The sequence below is a fragment of the Haliotis cracherodii genome, unplaced genomic scaffold (assembly GCF_022045235.1).
Source record: "Haliotis cracherodii isolate W230 unplaced genomic scaffold, xgHalCrac1.p SCAF_3, whole genome shotgun sequence".
Classification (NCBI taxonomy): domain Eukaryota; kingdom Metazoa; phylum Mollusca; class Gastropoda; order Lepetellida; family Haliotidae; genus Haliotis; species Haliotis cracherodii.
The window spans coordinates 73,312,479-73,330,275 of record NW_027266286.1 but is presented as its reverse complement, the minus strand read 5'-3'; the positions used below and the strand labels follow the sequence as shown (position 1 = coordinate 73,330,275).

The following is a 17,797-nucleotide window of genomic DNA, read 5'->3' as shown; positions in this document are numbered from 1 at the left end:
GGGCCAAATCATGGACTTTAATGTATGTATTCTTCTATCTAGCTACCCCGTGGGAATTCCCCGGTAGAACATGTCACCTATATGCATGTAGAAAACCCTGGCAAAAGGGGATCGGGTCGTCAGGCTCGAGTGATTGTTCATCAGGCCTTCCTGTTTTGACCCGCGAAGATTCGGGTAGAGACAAGGCCTTCAGTCTTCAACTCGTGCTTGCCGTAAGAGGCGACATGTGGAGTAAATGCCACTTCCCAAGATCCACTCGGGCCGTTCTGTTAACGTAACAAAGCAAATAGAGTTATCGCCCTTCTGTAGTGTTCTCCCATGCATTTTTTCGTGTTCGTTTCATTTTATCGTATTCATTCCCATGATCACAAATTGAAACAAATGGCGAGAACAAGACGTGTCGACAGGTATCGGTGTACATAATGACGCATAGACTTGCATACCTGTTAGGCCAGGGACTGAACTGAAACACGGATTTAAGATATGTGATGGATTGTGTTCACGCCAGCTCCAGATTTCGCTGATAATTGATATTTGCTAATATATTGGCAAGTGAACAATCCCAATTAGCAACCCTTAATGTACACAAGACTTATTTATTCGTGTTTCATACGCACTCGCGTGTTATATGCACCCTTAATTATCAGCAATTAAATTCTGGAATAATATATCTGTCGTGTATAATACGCACAGACTTTTCTTTTGTATCATTTCAGACTGTAAGCATACACCACAAAGTTTACGATCTTTCAACTGTTTTTTTTTCACCAAAATTTTATTCTAACAAGAGCCCCCTATTTCTAATTTTGAGAGCGGCCAGGGCGCTTATTACGTCGAATGCGGTATTTGTTGCCTGACGCTGCACAATAGGACTCCTGATATACGACGGCGGCCAGTACACAACCGAATCTTGACCAGACAATCAACTCACGGCCCAGTTTTAGCGCATTTACATGTTTAAAAAAAACTAAAAACATGTTGATTGAATATACGTATGTTGGGTTCAAGTGCAGAAATATCTGAATATGAATAAAGTACATGTGTCTGTGTCTGTCCAGACTCTACAGGGTGTAAGACCCGTCAGGTAAAAGTAAAACGTGAATGTGTGTCACCATTACCAGATCTGACTGGGTTGTGTAGAGTGGATGTGTGTCACCATCACCAGATGTGACTGGGTTGTGTAGAGTGGATGTGTGTCACCATCACCAGATGTGACTGGGTTGTGTAGAGTGGATGTGTGTCACCATCACAAGGTGTGACTGGGTTGTGTAGAGTGGATGTGTGTCACCATCACCAGATGTGACTGGGTTGTGTAGAGTGAATGTGTGTCACCATCACCAGATGTGACTGGGTTGTGTAGAGTGGATGTGTGTCACCATCACCAGATGTGACTGGGTTGTGTAGAGTGGATGTGTGTCACCATCTCGAGATGTGACTGGGTTGTGTAGAGAGGATGTGCGTCACCATCACCAGATGTGACTGGGGTGTGTGGAGTGGATGTGTGTCACCATCACAAGGTGTGACCGAGTTGTGTGGAGTGGATGTGTGTCACCATCACCAGATGTGACTAGGTTGTGTGGAGTGGATGTGTGTCACAATCACCAGATGTGACTGGGTTGTGTAGAGAGGATGTGCATGTGGATGGTACAGTCAAAACCATGGGCTGTGATGCAATGCCCGGTCAGCGAGTAGGACCACCAGATGCCATTAGTCGCTTCTTACTGCAAGCATTAGTTGCTGAAGACCAATTCTAGTCCGGATCAAAGTCAAAGAAGTTTATTGTACAAAAGGCCACCGGCCCATATACAAGAAAGAGTTACGCATGTAGATACAATTACATTTGTTACACATTGGGATATACACGTTGTTTGATTAATTCATTTCTTTTGGCTAATGCATGCTTAATATAAAGAGAAAGATTTAATATATTTGATTCGTTCTTTGTCGTCAGCATAACTACAAAGGCGTTTATCGGTGACATTGCTATTAAATAATCTTTTATATATTTCTTTCGGAGATCATTGTAAAATGGACAGACAAACACAAAATGAATTTCATTTTCTATCTCTAGCTTACACAATGGACAAATTCTTTTCACTTTTTCAATGGACAGTTTTCTTCCTTCATTTACAAATAGGTCTAGCAAACCAAGTCGATATTTAATTAACTGTTTTCTTAAGTTTTCCGTAGTGAGTACTGATAAATATATTTCTGGTTGAAGTAAAGTCTTGAAAGTTTTGTAATATTCATAACGCGAACTATCCTCTAAAGTGGAGTGCCATTCTTGGTAGAACATATTTATAGACCGATTCCGAAATTCATTAAGAAACATATTTACATTTCCAACTGACTGACATAGCCATATAAAACCAAAACCATGCGAAAATAAAAGATTTCTTATATGCGATGTCCAAGTATTCTTTCCCATGTTATCTAAATGTAGAAGCATGTTATAGGCTAATTTGGGGAGACGTTGTTCATGCATATGAAGAATTTTAAACCAGTATTTTAAACATCTGATCTGAGAATTAATATATAATGGGTATCTACCACATTCACCATAAACCATGCAATTTGGTGTAGAAGATCCGACACAAAGAAACTTTTTACATGCTAATAAATGAACCTTCTCTAAACAGTCATAACGTTGAAATCCCCATACTTCAGAACCATACAATAAAATTGGTTGTATCTGGGTATCGAAAAGCTTAAAGAAGATATTAGGTGACATCGATCCCACTTTATGAGAAATAGACATTACACTTATTAAAGCTTTCTTTGCACGCAAGGACAAGTCAAGGGCACATTTTTTCCAATTCATTGTGTGTGAGAACCAGATTCCTAAATAAGTGTAGTGATCTACTATATTGACTAACTGACCATCGAATGACCATCTCTCTTTCGACGCTATTGGACCACCTTTTCTGAAGATCACAATTTTAGTTTTTTCCAAGTTTACGGATAATTTCCATTCTTTGGTGTACGTACTTAAAATATTTAATTGCCTTTGAAGACCGACAACAGTATCTGACACTAAAATGACATCATCTGCGAAAAGTAGCATTAGTATTTCTATCCAATCTGGGAACATTTGGATACCATGTTTACCACTGGCAGCTATTTCGTAATATAATTCATTAATGAAAAATGAAAATAAGATCGGACTCAAAATACAGCCTTGTCTTAGGCCCAAAGGACAATCAAAGAAATCTGTTAAACTATCCCCACAACGAACACATGATCTCACATTAGAATACATTGATTTTAGAATAGTAAACATTTTCCCACGTAAACCAGTTTTTCGTAGACATGTCCATAGCTTAAAGCGATTGACAGAATCAAAAGCCTTTTTAAAATCTACAAATGCTACATACAGTTTATGCTTACGCCGTGACAAGGTTTTTTGAATAAGTGCATATAGTGTAAATACATGATCTACGGTGGAATAACTTTTTCTGAAGCCAGCTTGAAATTCAGGAATCTTATCAGGCATGGTCGCCCATTTTGAAATTCTATTGTTTAATATTGTAGTAAATACTTTTCCTAAAATGCTCATTAATGAAATGCCTCTATAGTTATCTGGGTCACTCCTGTCTCCTTTTTTATGCAGGGGGATTATTATAGAACATGACCAATTGCTTGGGAAAACACCCTTTTCAAATAGCTTATTAAAACATTTGCAAAGAAAAGGCATAACTTCAAACTTAGAACACTTCAACATTTCGATAACTACATCATCAGGACCAGCTGCTTTTCCCTTCTTGAGGTGATTTATCGCATCTAATATTTCGTTTTCAACAATGGGTGAATCTAGCAGAACTTCATCAACATCCGTGTAGCTTTCACTAAAATCATTTTGCATATCATCAGTTGCCATAGTGAATATTGCATCATTTGAAAAAACCTTCTTAAAATGACTAAGCCACTGCGACTTTGTTATGTCATCTGTAGCAGAAGATCTATTCTTAAGAGATCGTACTTGTTTCCAGAACGCTGAAGGGTCGTTAATAGACTTTTTCAGTTTGTCTTGTCTATGTCTACGCATATCGAATTTGTATTTCCGACAGCAACCTTTATATTTATTCCTGCTTTCGCAATATTTTTTTCTGTCAAGACTAGTACGGGTTGTTCTAAATCTTCGCAGCGCTTTGCGGGCGTTACGCCTTGCGATTCTACATCCAGTATTAAAAGTTTTAGTTTTATCCATGTTCAGTTTTAATTCTTTTCTCATACAAGCTGCTGAAGTTAGCATAATTTCAACAAAGTCATCAATTGCCCCCTCAATATTGTTATCAAGTTTATCTAGAAGTAACTGTTTAAAATATGTTATACTTTCTTGTAGTTTGCTTAGAAAGTTGTTCGAAAGTTCTTCATTCCATATTAGTTTCTTCTTAGTGACACCCTCATATATTAATTTGGTATGTGTTTGATTCATATGAGGGAACTTACAGGTCAATTCCAAAGGTAAATGATCAGATTCTAGACGATCGCCAATATTCAACATCTTAATATAATCGAAGAAATCGGGGGAACATATAAAATAATCATTAACGCTCGCACCTTGGTTTCCACAATAGGTAAATTCTCCAAGGGTATCCCCATACACTCTCCCATTGACAATGAACAACTGAAATGTATACAACATATCTAGCAGTATCTGACCAAATTTATTTATAACGGTGTCATGGGATTTCCGATCTCCAACACATACGTTTTCATCTTCTGGGTATGAACAGTTACTATGAACAAAATCGTTTTGTATATCGACTAGAGGATTGTTTTGTTGACCAGTACGAGCATTCATATCTCCACAGACTACATTGATAGAATCTTTAAGCTGCGACTGATTATCTAACATAAACTCTTCAAGATGATCAATACAACAATTTGAGACCGCATGGTTATAATACGGCGAACCAGCTGGTGGTATGTATGTACATAGCAAGTTTACGTTCTTGTCAATTGTAAGTAACACTTTTGATATGTTCAAGCACAGGAGATTATCTACATCTGATTTAATTAACTTACAAAATTTACTGACGGATTGATGGACACATACACAAATACCACCTGACAGCCTTCCGTAGTCAGATAATTTTATTGCTGGACTATAATAGATATCATAACCAACTAACCAGCTATTATCAAAACTACAGTCGACAAAAGTTTTCACAAGACATGCTATTTTAAATTGTTGTAAGTATGATATAAAATCAGCATCATCAATTTTGTTTCGAAGTCCATTAATATTCCAACTTAGAAAGGTGAATGTTTCGCTTGGACAATCAGCGTTTAACGTAACACCGGTGTTGATAGTGTTAGGATCTTGTGAAAAACTATCCGGGCCTCGGCCGATATCCTAGCTGATAGAAGCATGTGACACTGTTGTTCCATCCGTTCTTCTATGAAAAGATCGGCTTCCTCGTGTCGTGTTTGAAGTGCTAAACGTTGTTGATGTTGTTTCCATGGTGCGGGGTTTTGTTACCAAACGACCATCTTTGAAATACCCGAAAGTGTTTGTTCCCTTAAGTGCCTGAAGCTGTTGACGTTGACGTGACGTTAGGTCACTAGAAATTCCGAGTCCCCCTTCCTTGAATGTGGGTCTCGCTTTCAATGTACGAACTTTGTCGTCAGACGAGTGTAGCTTAGCAATCATTGGGCGAGGGCGATTTGCATTTACACGTTTAACGCCAAGTCTGTGCGCACGTATTATGTCCAATGGTTGCCACGTTTTGAATTTAGCATGTTCATTGAGGACGGATAACACAGTATCTTTACATGCCATTGATTTTTCATCGCCTGCAGCTTCCGGTATTCCGTGGATGAGGATATTATCACGTCTGCTATAGGACTCAAGTCTATCTAGTTCGTGATCAATTTTTGACATCTGATCAAACACAGTATCCACCTTGCCTGAAAGTGCATCATTGTCATCATACATTATATCATGGTTCTGTTTCATAGTGTTTAGATCACGATGTAATTCTGTAACAGATTCCTCCAGTTTTTCACATTTAGAACTGATAGTGTGGAGTTCTAAAATTTGTGTGCTTAAATCTGCTTTGACGTTTCGTAACTCCGATTTCATGCTCCCTATTTCTGCCAGTATTTTCTCCTGTACTTCTTGGAGAGTTATTGGGCCTGGATTTGTCTCTATATCGTTAGAGCACAGTAGGAGCTGTGTTATGACTCCCACGGGAATCGCGTCACCCCCAAGGAAACACTTTTCACGTGCAGGTGAGGCAAGATTCGGTGACAAAACTAGGTCACAACTCGGGTTGGTGACGTCACATGAGACACAAAAGAATGTAGTTTCTGTCGCCGTGAAGTGATCAAATATCAGATTCAAAAATACATATTGATTACTGATCAGTAATGCGGACAACGAAAGGTGCGCAGTCAGCAGCAAAGTGCATATCATAATGCGATACGGCATATCTGAGTTATCATGACATGTTGTGTATGGCGTGCACCTGTCAACGTGGCTGACTTGGCGGGTCCCGGGTGGATGACAAAAGGTTCCGATTCTAGCTCTGTATGTTGCTAGATCCTCCATGTTTTGTTCATAACGTATCCACAGAGTGTTCACACATTACCAAATGTCCTTTTTAGGTTGCCAGGTTGCCTTGATTTTGATATTTAAAGCAAATACTCGGAGACTACAGGAATGTTGGTGTCTTCTCCAAAGGGACGTAACTCATCTTCACGGGTATGTGTCAAATATGATAATTATCTAATTTATCATTTCCCGAAATGAAATCATATCTGTTGCAGTAGCAGGAGACATCAGGGCGATTTGTGACTGAGCTACAGAGTTGTTTCCCCTGTATTGTCAACTTGGCATGATGTGGGTGGTGTTCATGGTCTGTACTCACTCACTAGTTGATTATGTCCTTAGTAATTGCAATGGTAACTCTGTGATATGTCATTTCTTGCAATCAACACAAGTTCAAGATGTGGCTGTATGTATTATTGGCCTAAACAATTGTGATTAATCAAGAACACTTTGATCACTATCCAGATATACACTCACGGGCAAAAGAAACCATGCGAAGCAAGATATGACGATCAATGAAAAAGGAGACAAGACAGTTGAGAAATGAAAGTGTGAATTGCCAAAATACACACTTTTACATGAACAGACAAAGGCAGGATATGTTGATAAAATAACGGGAAAAGGGGCACAATAGTTAGGTTTAACTATTTAGTCCTGCTGGTATGATTGTCACAAATTGTGCCTACCACGGACATCAATAAAGGTTCTCACTTGAGAACCATACATCAGCGAAATTCTCCTACCACACGTCCTCCCAATTGCAGCCAACGGTGTATCCCAGCAGGAAAACGCTCGACCACATACAGCACAGATCACAAGAGTCTGTCTACACAACAACAACGTTGATGTTCTCCCCTGGCCCTCCAGATCCCCGGGATGAAATTGATAGACGGCGACGCCGATGTCAACCACAACCCAAAACGTTGCAGCAGTCGGCTTTTGCGTTGCAGGTCGACTGGCTACAATTTTTGTCACTGATGCGTCAAATTTGGAAATGTCGTCCACATGTTTACTATACAAGTGTTTGAAAGCTTCACTGAGGCCTTGAATGTTGTAACCTTGATCGAACAACTTCTGTTGTGTGACACTCTTTAAAACCTTCGTAAATAGAGCATGCTCTATTGTACGTCAAAAGTTGTGAAATGTAGACACCAAAGGTTGGAGCTGTTAGACTATTGCTCGACATAAAGGGAAAGTTGACTATTGGAAGGTTTAAGTCGTCCCTCTTCTCACAGTTATGTGGAGAGCGTTTTGTCCGTCTGAAACTTTATGCATAGATCTAAATAAGAAACAGATGAGGCTCCCATGTCTCCTGTATTTCTAGTTTAGGTGTGTAAATCAGTGGAAGGGAAGTGGCTGTTTGGCCGTTATTGAACGATATCAGATCATCGATATACCTGAAGCTTAAGGGAGGAATCAACAGAATTGGTGCCCATGGGGATGCCCACTTCTTGCCTAGACGCCTCAACCCCTCATTTTACAGTTATCGGCTCCCGTAAAGATCCGGGGTAGAAAAGGTCTTCAGCAACCGTAAATGGCGACTATGCTTGTCGTAAGAGTCGACTCACAGGATCGGGTGGTCAGGCTCGCTGACTTGGTTGATGCATGTCATCGTATCCCAATTGCATGTTGCTTGTTGTGACGATTACTAACATTAACAAACTTACTGGCAATAGTATAGGCCTCCATCACTCTATTGCCGGTCGTAAGTACCGACTGAATTGGATTAGGGGACCAGGCTCTATGACTGACTGGGGCGGTCGGGTTGCCTTGTGGGGAAAGCGTTCGCTCGTCACGCTGAAGATCCGGGTTCGATTCCCGAAATGGGTACAATGTGTGAAGCCCATTTCTGGTGTCCCCACCGAGATATTGCAGGAATATTGCTAAAAGCGGCGTAAAACGATATTCAGTCACTCACTCCATGACTGACTAACTCACTAACTCCCTCAAACCACACACACAATTACTTACCCACCAACCCACTCACCCAATCAAACCACCCACTGACCCATCCTCTGACCGTCCCACAAAACCACCCACTCACTCATTCACTATACAAACTACAAATATGTAGTAAGCATAACAACAAAAGTAAACTGACATGTTTCTTTAATGGTGTGATCAAGGTGTGACAGTACACATTTCTATGATGCAAGATCCATCACGAGCTTCAAACACTGCTTTCACCGATGCCAACACACAGACTGCGGGAATAAAACAATACGAGTAGGACAGACGTCATCGATGTGAAGAGTTGTAGTGCGGGACGGGTGACGTCACTACTGACGCAATAAGGGCACAACGGAGGCTCCTGAAATATGATCCTTCCCTCTGCCTCGTGGGTCAGGAGCAAGACCCGCCTTGCGTACTCAATCAAGACGTCAGCGTCCAGATCTCCTGTAACATCAGCAGCATCAGCAACATCAACAACAATATCAGCAACATTAACGACAGCAACTTTAGACTACATAATACCAACATGCGCCAGAGAGACACCACTGGCAACAAAGATGGTCACTAATAAAGTCATCTGATTCACCAATGAATCTTATTTAACGGGCGACAAATCTTACCTATCTGTTGTTGGCGAACCTTGTTGTCATTGATGACGTCATATCCGCTTCCGCCGTTTGACAAGAAGGAGGGCATGAGGATCTTGTATACCTCGGTATCTTCGAGATCCACGTAATTGGGCACGGAACAGTTAGTGCATCTGACCTTGACCTCTATCACTCTTTGACCGACAGGCATCTGCATATCGTACACGATTTTCATTCCTGGTGAGAAGAATTTGATTTACGGTACGATTAAATGTCTCAAGTCAGAGAGAATTCCTTTACACCGCCATAAGAACATGTCATCCACCGTACATTACTGATGTGCATTGTTGACGTACATTGTTGATGTGCATTAATGACGCAGGAACCTCCAGACTATCTGATGTGTATGACATAGGGTGTTACCACACTCTCACCTCTCACAGCGTTGAAGCGTCTGCAGCTGAAGGAGTGAGTGAGTCAGTTGGGTTTAACGCCGCTTTTAATAGTATTCCAGTTATATCGCGGCGTGTCAGCTTAATGTGGGAGGAGGGGGCGGTCGGGTAGCCTAGTGGTTAAAGCGTTCGCTCGTCACGCCGAAGACCCGGGTTCGAATCCCGACATGGGTACAATGTGTGAAGCCCATTTCTGGTGTCCCCCGCCGTGATATTGCTGGAATAGTGCTAAAAGCGGCGTAAAACCAAACTCACTCACTCACTCACTAATGTGGGAGGAAAGCCCGAAGTGACGCATGTCTTAGACGTTTACCACTTCGGTGAAACCCACGAGCACGGGTATGGTGCTGACAAACCTAGAAACATAATCGGGGCGAACCGGGATTCGAACCCACAATCATAGATTTCTGGCGTGCCCAAGTGACGCAACTCTGCACAGCGAATCGCGGCGCCTTAGACGACTGGGCCACCGCAGCTGAAGGAACTACCGGAATATCTGATGTATCGCGGCTATTGCCGTATGTCTAATGCTCAGTCTGGCATGCGGTTACCGTATTACCTCCATCAACACACACCTGGACGTACCTGACACCTGGAGGAAACCCCAGAACAATCTCCCGGTGTTGACCCACTTGGACGCCGTGAACTCCAGAGTCTCCCGGACATGTTTTCCCCGCAGTTCCACGATGTCCACGGTGTTCCGGTATGGCAGCACGGTTTGCAAGTCTCCCATTGTGACGTCACCTGCACGTTGAATAACTGCGCTTCAAACCAAAGTATCAGCATTTTTCTTTAACGTGTCTTAAGCTCTTCTGGAGCGTGTCATTACTGATTTTCAGTGGTCCATTCATATGGTTCATTCACAGTCATTTTGCCTGTTGCGCCAGATGAAATCTGTTTCGGTGGATAATCAAGACTGGTTACTCTCTTCCATTGACATTATTTTATATTCAATTTGGCTAAATTGTGACGAATTGCTGTCGCTGAACATGTTTTTTTTATTTTGATTAAAGTCTATGTAGACTCACTATTGTTCTGTTTGCTTTGTTATTGCTATACTTGTCTATTAATTTCATAAAAAAGTGATACAGGTCTGGCTGGGTAGGTGGAGTAGCGTCGAAGTTCACCTGGCTACAGCAGTACCTGGAGGGATGGACGCTCGGATGCCGCCTCCGTGCATGAAGGCAATGGCCACGTGGCTCCATTCCAAGGAGTCGCTGTGCTTCAGGTTCTGGTGCACCATTGCATCCGTAATCAGGTTACCTAGGAAACAACGAAGCAGGTTTTGAAACTGTTGTAGGATCTGTATGGGCTGGGAAGATGAGTGGTGGTGAGGTAAGGGCGGAGGAATCGTAAGACCACAGTCGTGGCTATGGGTGGATTAGATACTGGTGTTAAGTGGATGACGCTAAAGACGTAGCGAAAGGGTTGGGGTATTGACATTGGTGGGGATCGGATGACTCGAGAGTCGGAGAGCGAGGCAGCTGTGGGTGTGTGCGAAGGTGTTAAACTTTGAACTGAATGACCGTAATAGTTGAGAAGCCGACGTCAGGCGGTGAGAGCTGGATTAAAGATTGACGAATTGACTGGTTGTAATGGTGAGGGATTGAATAAAGGGTGGAACTTGGTGAAGAAAGTTAAATAGAAGAAGGTCACGGAGCGGAAAAGAACATCAAACAATACTGCGCAACTAGGATACATTTACACATCTAAGATAATCGAGGGCATGGGTGGCCCAGTCGTCTAAGGCGCCGCGATTCGCTGTGCAGAGTTGCGCCCCTTGGGCATACCAGAAACCTATGATTGTGGGTTCGAAATCCCGGTTCGCCCAAATTATGTTTCTAGGTTTGTCAGCACCATACCCGTGTTCGTGGGTTTCACTGAAGTGGTAAATGTCTGAGACCTGCATCACTTCGGCCTTTCCTCCCACATTAAGCTGACACGCCGTGATATTACTGGAATACTGTTAAAAACGGTGTTAAACCCAACTCACTCACTCTAAGATAATCATTACGTGAGGATTCAAATGCGCTCTTCCATAACGTCCTACCAAGACTGCACTCTTTGAGCCTACATGACGATTTCCCTCCGTCAAGCAGCACTTGGCTTCTGGCCACCACCGTGCCTGACTCGTTAGCCACGCCCTCCTTGTATGGCTGCATCAGCTCTAGGGTCATCTCATCTAGAAGACAAACAGGGAGACAATAATCTCATTTGTTGGTCTCTTCCGACAGGTGTAAATAAAAGGGACAAAACTCTTCCAAGACTAAATCTCATTTGTTAAAAATAACTTAAGTACAGATAAAGTTCCACAGTTTGGAACTGTAGTCCTACGCCAAAACCAACCTTGCGCCGTGTTGTTGTCTAGTAGGACTGGGTTACCTCCCCATGAAGTGATGACACCTTCCGGGTCAAAGGTCACTTCCAAAGCACCAAGATATTTCCCGTAAGCATAGTCCTGCACCACGAGCACCTTGGCCCCTCCCGACTGGGTCACCACGTGGGGATACTCTCCCTTCGGCTTCTCACTGGACGGTGGCTGGCCTAAGACAGTATGGAAATCTCATTGGAAAGTTGGCTGGATAAAGAAAATAGTTGCAGACTCGAGTCAAAGTATCTTGGGAAGGACTATATTTGTGAGGGCATTTCCTTCGAGTTAATTAGGCGAGATTTCTTTGCAAACGTTCAGGGTTTATTTCAGCAATCAGTTCCGGAATAGGAATATAGCAAAGGGACGGTGGTGTAGGCGATCGCTTGTTACGCGTAGGCCTGGGTTCGATTCCCCTCATGGGCACGCTAACGAGAATTGTTGTGTTGTTTGTGTTTTACACAGTACTCCAGCTAAATGACTGGGGCCTGTAAATAATCGAATCTGTACCAGACAAACCATGGATAGTTACAGTAGTAACAGTAGTTCGTTATTAGCATATTTGCAGTATATATACAGCACATGGTCAGGACAAAAAAAATAACTTCGTTATATCCCCCAGTTCGTTATAAGCGTGTTCGTTAAACGTAGTTTACTGTATTATGGCTAGCTATCCACGTCCTCGTGTCACAGATACCCAGACCACCTCATCCATAAGGTCGCGTTGTACGACAAGCATAGGTTGCTGAGGGCCTAATTTAAACTGGAGTCCCAACATGATTGAAGCACATGTAACATGTGGTATCTCTTTAGGCATTTTACTGTGTAAAATATGCCTCTTTTCATCCAGTTGGGAATGGGTACCCGGTAGGATGAGACGGTAATGTGAATGTTAACCTTCTTGCGCGTCACAGACAGGTTAGGTTGTTGACTCAACAGAGATCTGAGAATGCAGTCGAGTGCACACTGTTGTGACCGGGTCACATTTCGTGCACTAACCACGGGATCCATAAACACTGACTGACACGCAATGGAAAGCCCTCAACAATCCTTTTGATGGTAAGGATGTCTTGATGTCTACCTCCCTTTCCCATTTCACTTTTCCTTATCTCGACGTTTACATTGGTCGGTAAAATGTAAAGAACGTCTAGAGCGGGTAATTTGAAACCGCGAGAACCAGGTTCCGAATGGATCCAGGAATTAGTGAAGGCTTAATAATGCGAGCGCTGGAGATATAGAGGGAGATATAGAGGACGACAGGTGTGCTTGATGAGGATGTGCACGTTGCTATACATATCTATAGTTTTGTTTTACCTGTGTAGAGGAAGGTATTGGTGTGACCCCCAACCACTACATCCAGGTTATTGACTTCTGCTGCTATTCTCTGGTCAACATCAAATCCCGAGTGACCGAGAGCGATGATCTTGTTGATGCCCTGTGACGTCAGGGAGTCCACCTCTCTCTGGACTGCTACAACCTCATCTTCAAATTTGAGGTTTCTACCTACAACATAATTTATTTGTCTGGGAAGTCATTTTACAAAGTGAAGTGAGAGAGTTAGGTACTCTTGCTGTTCTTGTTTCACAGCCTACGCCATCTGTCAACACTGTGCCTCAGACAGTGCCCCAGTAAATGCCCTCTGTTTATATATGTATTCTCATAATGATAAGAGGTAAAATTGATGGTACAAGTAAATTAAAACCCTGCATGCATGTTATACAAATACATGGTCGTGCTTAAATGTGTTAAATACTTTTAAGAATTCATGCGCGAAATGTAATTGGGCAAAAAGAAAGGAATTTAATATGACTGTTTCAAAGAAAGAACTTGACATCCAAGCACTGGCACCAGTTTTGTAGTTCTATTTATTGTTGTTGTTTATTTTCTATCTTATTTTATTTAAGGTACATGCAATACTGTCTGACTCCACAAAGATTAATTTAAAGTGTGCAAGTGAAGCATCAGATTGTATAATTGTACACGTACAATGTTTCGGTGGCAATATTTTGAAATGCCCCAAAATGAGTGTCATCAGTCAGTTCTCATCCAGAGTACACAACTGAAAAGATCCTGGAATAAAAATACTTTATGCCCTAATTCTGAGTTGGGGGAAAATATTCATTCCCCTATCTACGAGCAGAAAATAACCTCTATGATATCTGCATTTAGTAAATATCTTGAATCAAAACCCTTATATAATATAAAAATAAATTCAGTCAATGGAGATGGGGGTAGCCTTGTGGTTACTCATCACGTCGAAAGGTTAGGTTCGATTCCAAACATGGGTACATTTAATGAAGCCAATCTCTGGTGTCCTCCGCCAGAATATTGTTACATAAAGTCACAAAACCCTTTTCATATCCAATAGAAATCTCTGCATTAAGTAGAGTCGAGTGTACGATTCCGACTGTATCATGAACATGTGTTTATGCATCACTATCATGTAATGATACCAGGTGTTCGCGAGAAGGGGACAGTATCCTGACCCACCGGTGGCACCCGTCACAAACACATGCAAAGACAAGTCAATTGTTCACTTAAAAAACCCCGGCAACATATGGTACATTTTTGTCACTGATGCGTCAAATTTCGATATGTCCTTCACATGTCTACCATAAAACTTTTTAAAAGCTTTACTGAGGCCTTGAATGTCGTAACCTTGATCAAACAACTGAGCAGGAGTATTATGATGCTCTTTGAAATCTTGGAAGAAAGAGCTTGCACGATTGGATCTCAAAAGTTGTGAAATGTAAACACCAAAGGCTGGAGCCGCTGCGATATTGCTCGACATGAAGGGAAAGTTGACTATTGGAAAGTTGAAGTCATCCCTCTTGTCATACAGTCTTGTGGAGAGTGTTTTGTCACTCTGGATCTTTATGAATAGATCTAAATATGAAACAGATGAGGGGTCTGACAGGCCTCCTTTATTTCTAGTTCAGGTGGCTAAATCAGTGGAAGGGAATTGGCTATTTGATTGTTATTGAACCATATCAGATCATCGATATACCTGAAGCTTTAGTTGAAATTCCTATCCATACGCATGAGGAAGGAATCAACAGAATTGATGCTTTCTTGGCCAAATTACCTTGTTTTGCCTTTGCCAGTCCGAACAGTATTTACCGATTCATATGCATAAAGAAACAGATCCGCAAGAAGGGGAGCAAAATATGTGGGATAGCGGTGTACAAAGTTGAAAAAAAATGAAAAAAAATGTTTCTTACAGAATGGAACTTGGTTCTTTTCTGAGATTGCAAAAAATGAAGCAAATCCTATGAGTTTGAGCGGGGTTTAACCTTTCTCACTCGCTGAACTCAACTATTGTTCAAAGCAGCGTTAACCGAACTCACCCACTCACTCTTAATGCAGTAAATGTGAATGAGTAAGTGGGCTGGTTTTAGCGTAGAGCTGTATTTCAGAGAGATTACGGTGTGTCAACTTAACTGTGGAGGCAAGGTTCATAATCGGATCGAATCAGGGGCGCATCTCCGGATGGCACCTTCCAATCCTGCAATGAGTTTATGGATCGTTTAGAGCGACCCTCACAAACGCAGCCATGTTTGTTTACAGATACTGTCTTACCTGTTGACGTGACTAACGGCGTCTCTGTGGTAGTGTACCCGATGACCCCGATACGTTCACCCCCGACCGTCAACACTGTATGTTTCATCAGCTTGTTTTTCACCAAAGGCTCGTCTGTAGCATCGATGTTGGCGCTGGTCACAGTGAAGTTGACGACGTTGAGGAAGGGTATCAACCCCTCGATGCCGAGGTCAAACTCGTGGTTTCCCAGAGTCTTACAGATATAAAACATAGCATAAATTGTACACGACCCGGTACGATGGCGTGATGCATAGATACGTTTACTTACCATAACGTCACATGGCAACAGGTTAATGTCGTCACCATGACGTCACACTACAAAAGGTACATTTACTCACCATGACGTCATATTGCAAAAGGTACAAATAATCACCATGATAATATACTGAAATAGATATGTGAACGTCACATTAAAAGATGGTCATATCCTCACCATGCCGTCACATTGCAATAGGCTCGTATATTAACCATGACGTCACATTGTAACATGTTCATATAATCGCCATGACATCACATTGCAACATGTTCATATACTCATCATGACGTCACATTGCAATAGGCTCGTATACTCACCATGACTTCACAGTGCAACATGTTCATGTAGTCACCATACCGCAACAATTCAACATGCCCATCATATATTCACCATGACGTCACATTGCAGCATGTTCATATAGTCACCATGACGTCATATTGCAATAGTTTCATTTATTCCCTACGAGGACAAACATATCGGGGTTCATAAAAAGCATATGTGCCCTAGGGTCATATCACGTCACGAGACAGCAGGGTATTGGTTGCGTCATCCGGGCGACATTGTTGAAGTCATTCGAATCTTATTGTTACGTGAGGTCGGAATAACGTCACCCTAGAAACGACGTCATAACTGAAGATCTATTGACGTCATTCGACAAATTGTCGTTCCGCTGATGTTGCGACTTGTTGTCCTTACAGGTAAACACTTAAATTCGTTTCTGTTTGTAGACATCTTCTTCCGTAATAAATAGATATATACTATATTCGTTATATTCGTGTTCATGTCATACCATGTTTACCTAACTCGTGGCTAAATTCCGATATTTCCTTCACTCATCTAATATCCTCTATATACTCACCATGACGTCATACTGCAACAGATTCATGAATCTGGCCACAACGGCACTGCCGTACTTGTAGAACCACAGCGTGCCCGAGAACTCGTCCCCTGCCGACAGGAGGATGCTGTTGGGATGGAGGGAGCGCTGTTCATGGACTTTGGTCACAAGTCGCGCTGTCCCACCAAAACATTTCCCCTCTGTCACATCATCAGCTGGACAAGTACCACCATACTTGTTGGTCTGTTCGAATCTGGCGTGGATGTCGTTGGTGTGGAGGATGGTGAGGTTGAAGCTGACGACTAGAGCTGGCAGAAGGGTGACGTACAGGGAAAGGCGACATAGTGAACGGGTCATGATGGCGTCTTTCAATCTTGTCTAGACAGATTGTGGCACTTATTCAGGACTCTCCTGCTATAATTATTTATTGACAGTCGTAAATGAAGTTGCGTGACAGAGTCCAGTTAATGCACGCCCACGTATCCTACCCGCCTCTCTAAATAACACCACTTGACAATGGAGGGGACAATATTACATCGTACATGTACTATGTATAGGGTTACCTGTGTCGACGGCACTTGGAAGAGATACCTACCTGTCAAGAGACGGAACCCGGCCTGTATCCATCCCATGTCCATAAGTGAATATTGATCCACAAGTGCCGATCAAATCGTTCATTTATGTCTCTCAGTTTCATACACTAGTCTTTCTAGGACAGTAGACGTCATAATCATCAGTTACCAAGCGTCAATTTTTATTTTTGGCTCTCAACTGCTTGACTCCCACATTTATTTATTTTGCTTTTGTGAGTCTTATACATAACATTTGACATATATGTAAACATGTGTGTGACCAATATATACTATATATGTAAGTCACGCCCGGTAAAGATTTTTTCACACAGATAAGACCCATAACCTGCTCATATTTCTCACGTTAATCCACTGGCCAAAAATACAACCTAACTTTGAATATGCAAAGGTCACTTTGACCTTTAGATGACCATTGACTGTACTATTGCATGCGATATTTCATCAACAATATCGCGTTTCGTCCGTGTATGCACACAAGTCATGCTAACCGAATAGATCACAGCACACTGTGAACAAGTGGACAATGCAGATATTGCCCATTCTTTTACCCACAATTACCATATCACCCATATATCGTCCAAATTTTGGGGGGGC

General features: G+C 42.0%; 1 protein-coding gene across 1 annotated transcript; it reads right to left on the bottom strand.

Annotated features, from left to right (window-relative positions):
* Positions 1-8,726: 8,726 nt before the first annotated feature.
* On the bottom strand, positions 8,727-16,967 carry LOC139473616 (snake venom 5'-nucleotidase-like). The gene is made up of 9 exons (XM_071256286.1): positions 16,632-16,967; positions 15,496-15,709; positions 13,231-13,419; positions 11,895-12,092; positions 11,599-11,730; positions 10,692-10,811; positions 10,134-10,292; positions 9,130-9,333; positions 8,727-8,953 (listed from the first exon to the last, which is right to left on the bottom strand). Exons 1-9 carry the CDS (start codon positions 16,965-16,967, stop codon positions 8,727-8,729), a joined length of 1,779 nt encoding a protein of 592 aa, XP_071112387.1.
* Positions 16,968-17,797: the final 830 nt, after the last annotated feature.

Excerpts from the sequence above, each read along its gene's own strand:
- LOC139473616 (XM_071256286.1), bottom strand. The coding sequence starts at position 16,967 with ATGACCCGTTCACTATGTCGCCTTTCCCTGTACGTCACCCTTCTGCCA. Across the intron at positions 11,731-11,894 it reads AGACAACAACACGGCGCAAG|ATGAGATGACCCTAGAGCTG; the intron begins GTTGGTTTTGGC and ends TTTGTCTTCTAG. Across the intron at positions 10,293-10,691 it reads CCGAGCGTCCATCCCTCCAG|GTGACGTCACAATGGGAGAC; the intron begins GTACTGCTGTAG and ends TTCAACGTGCAG.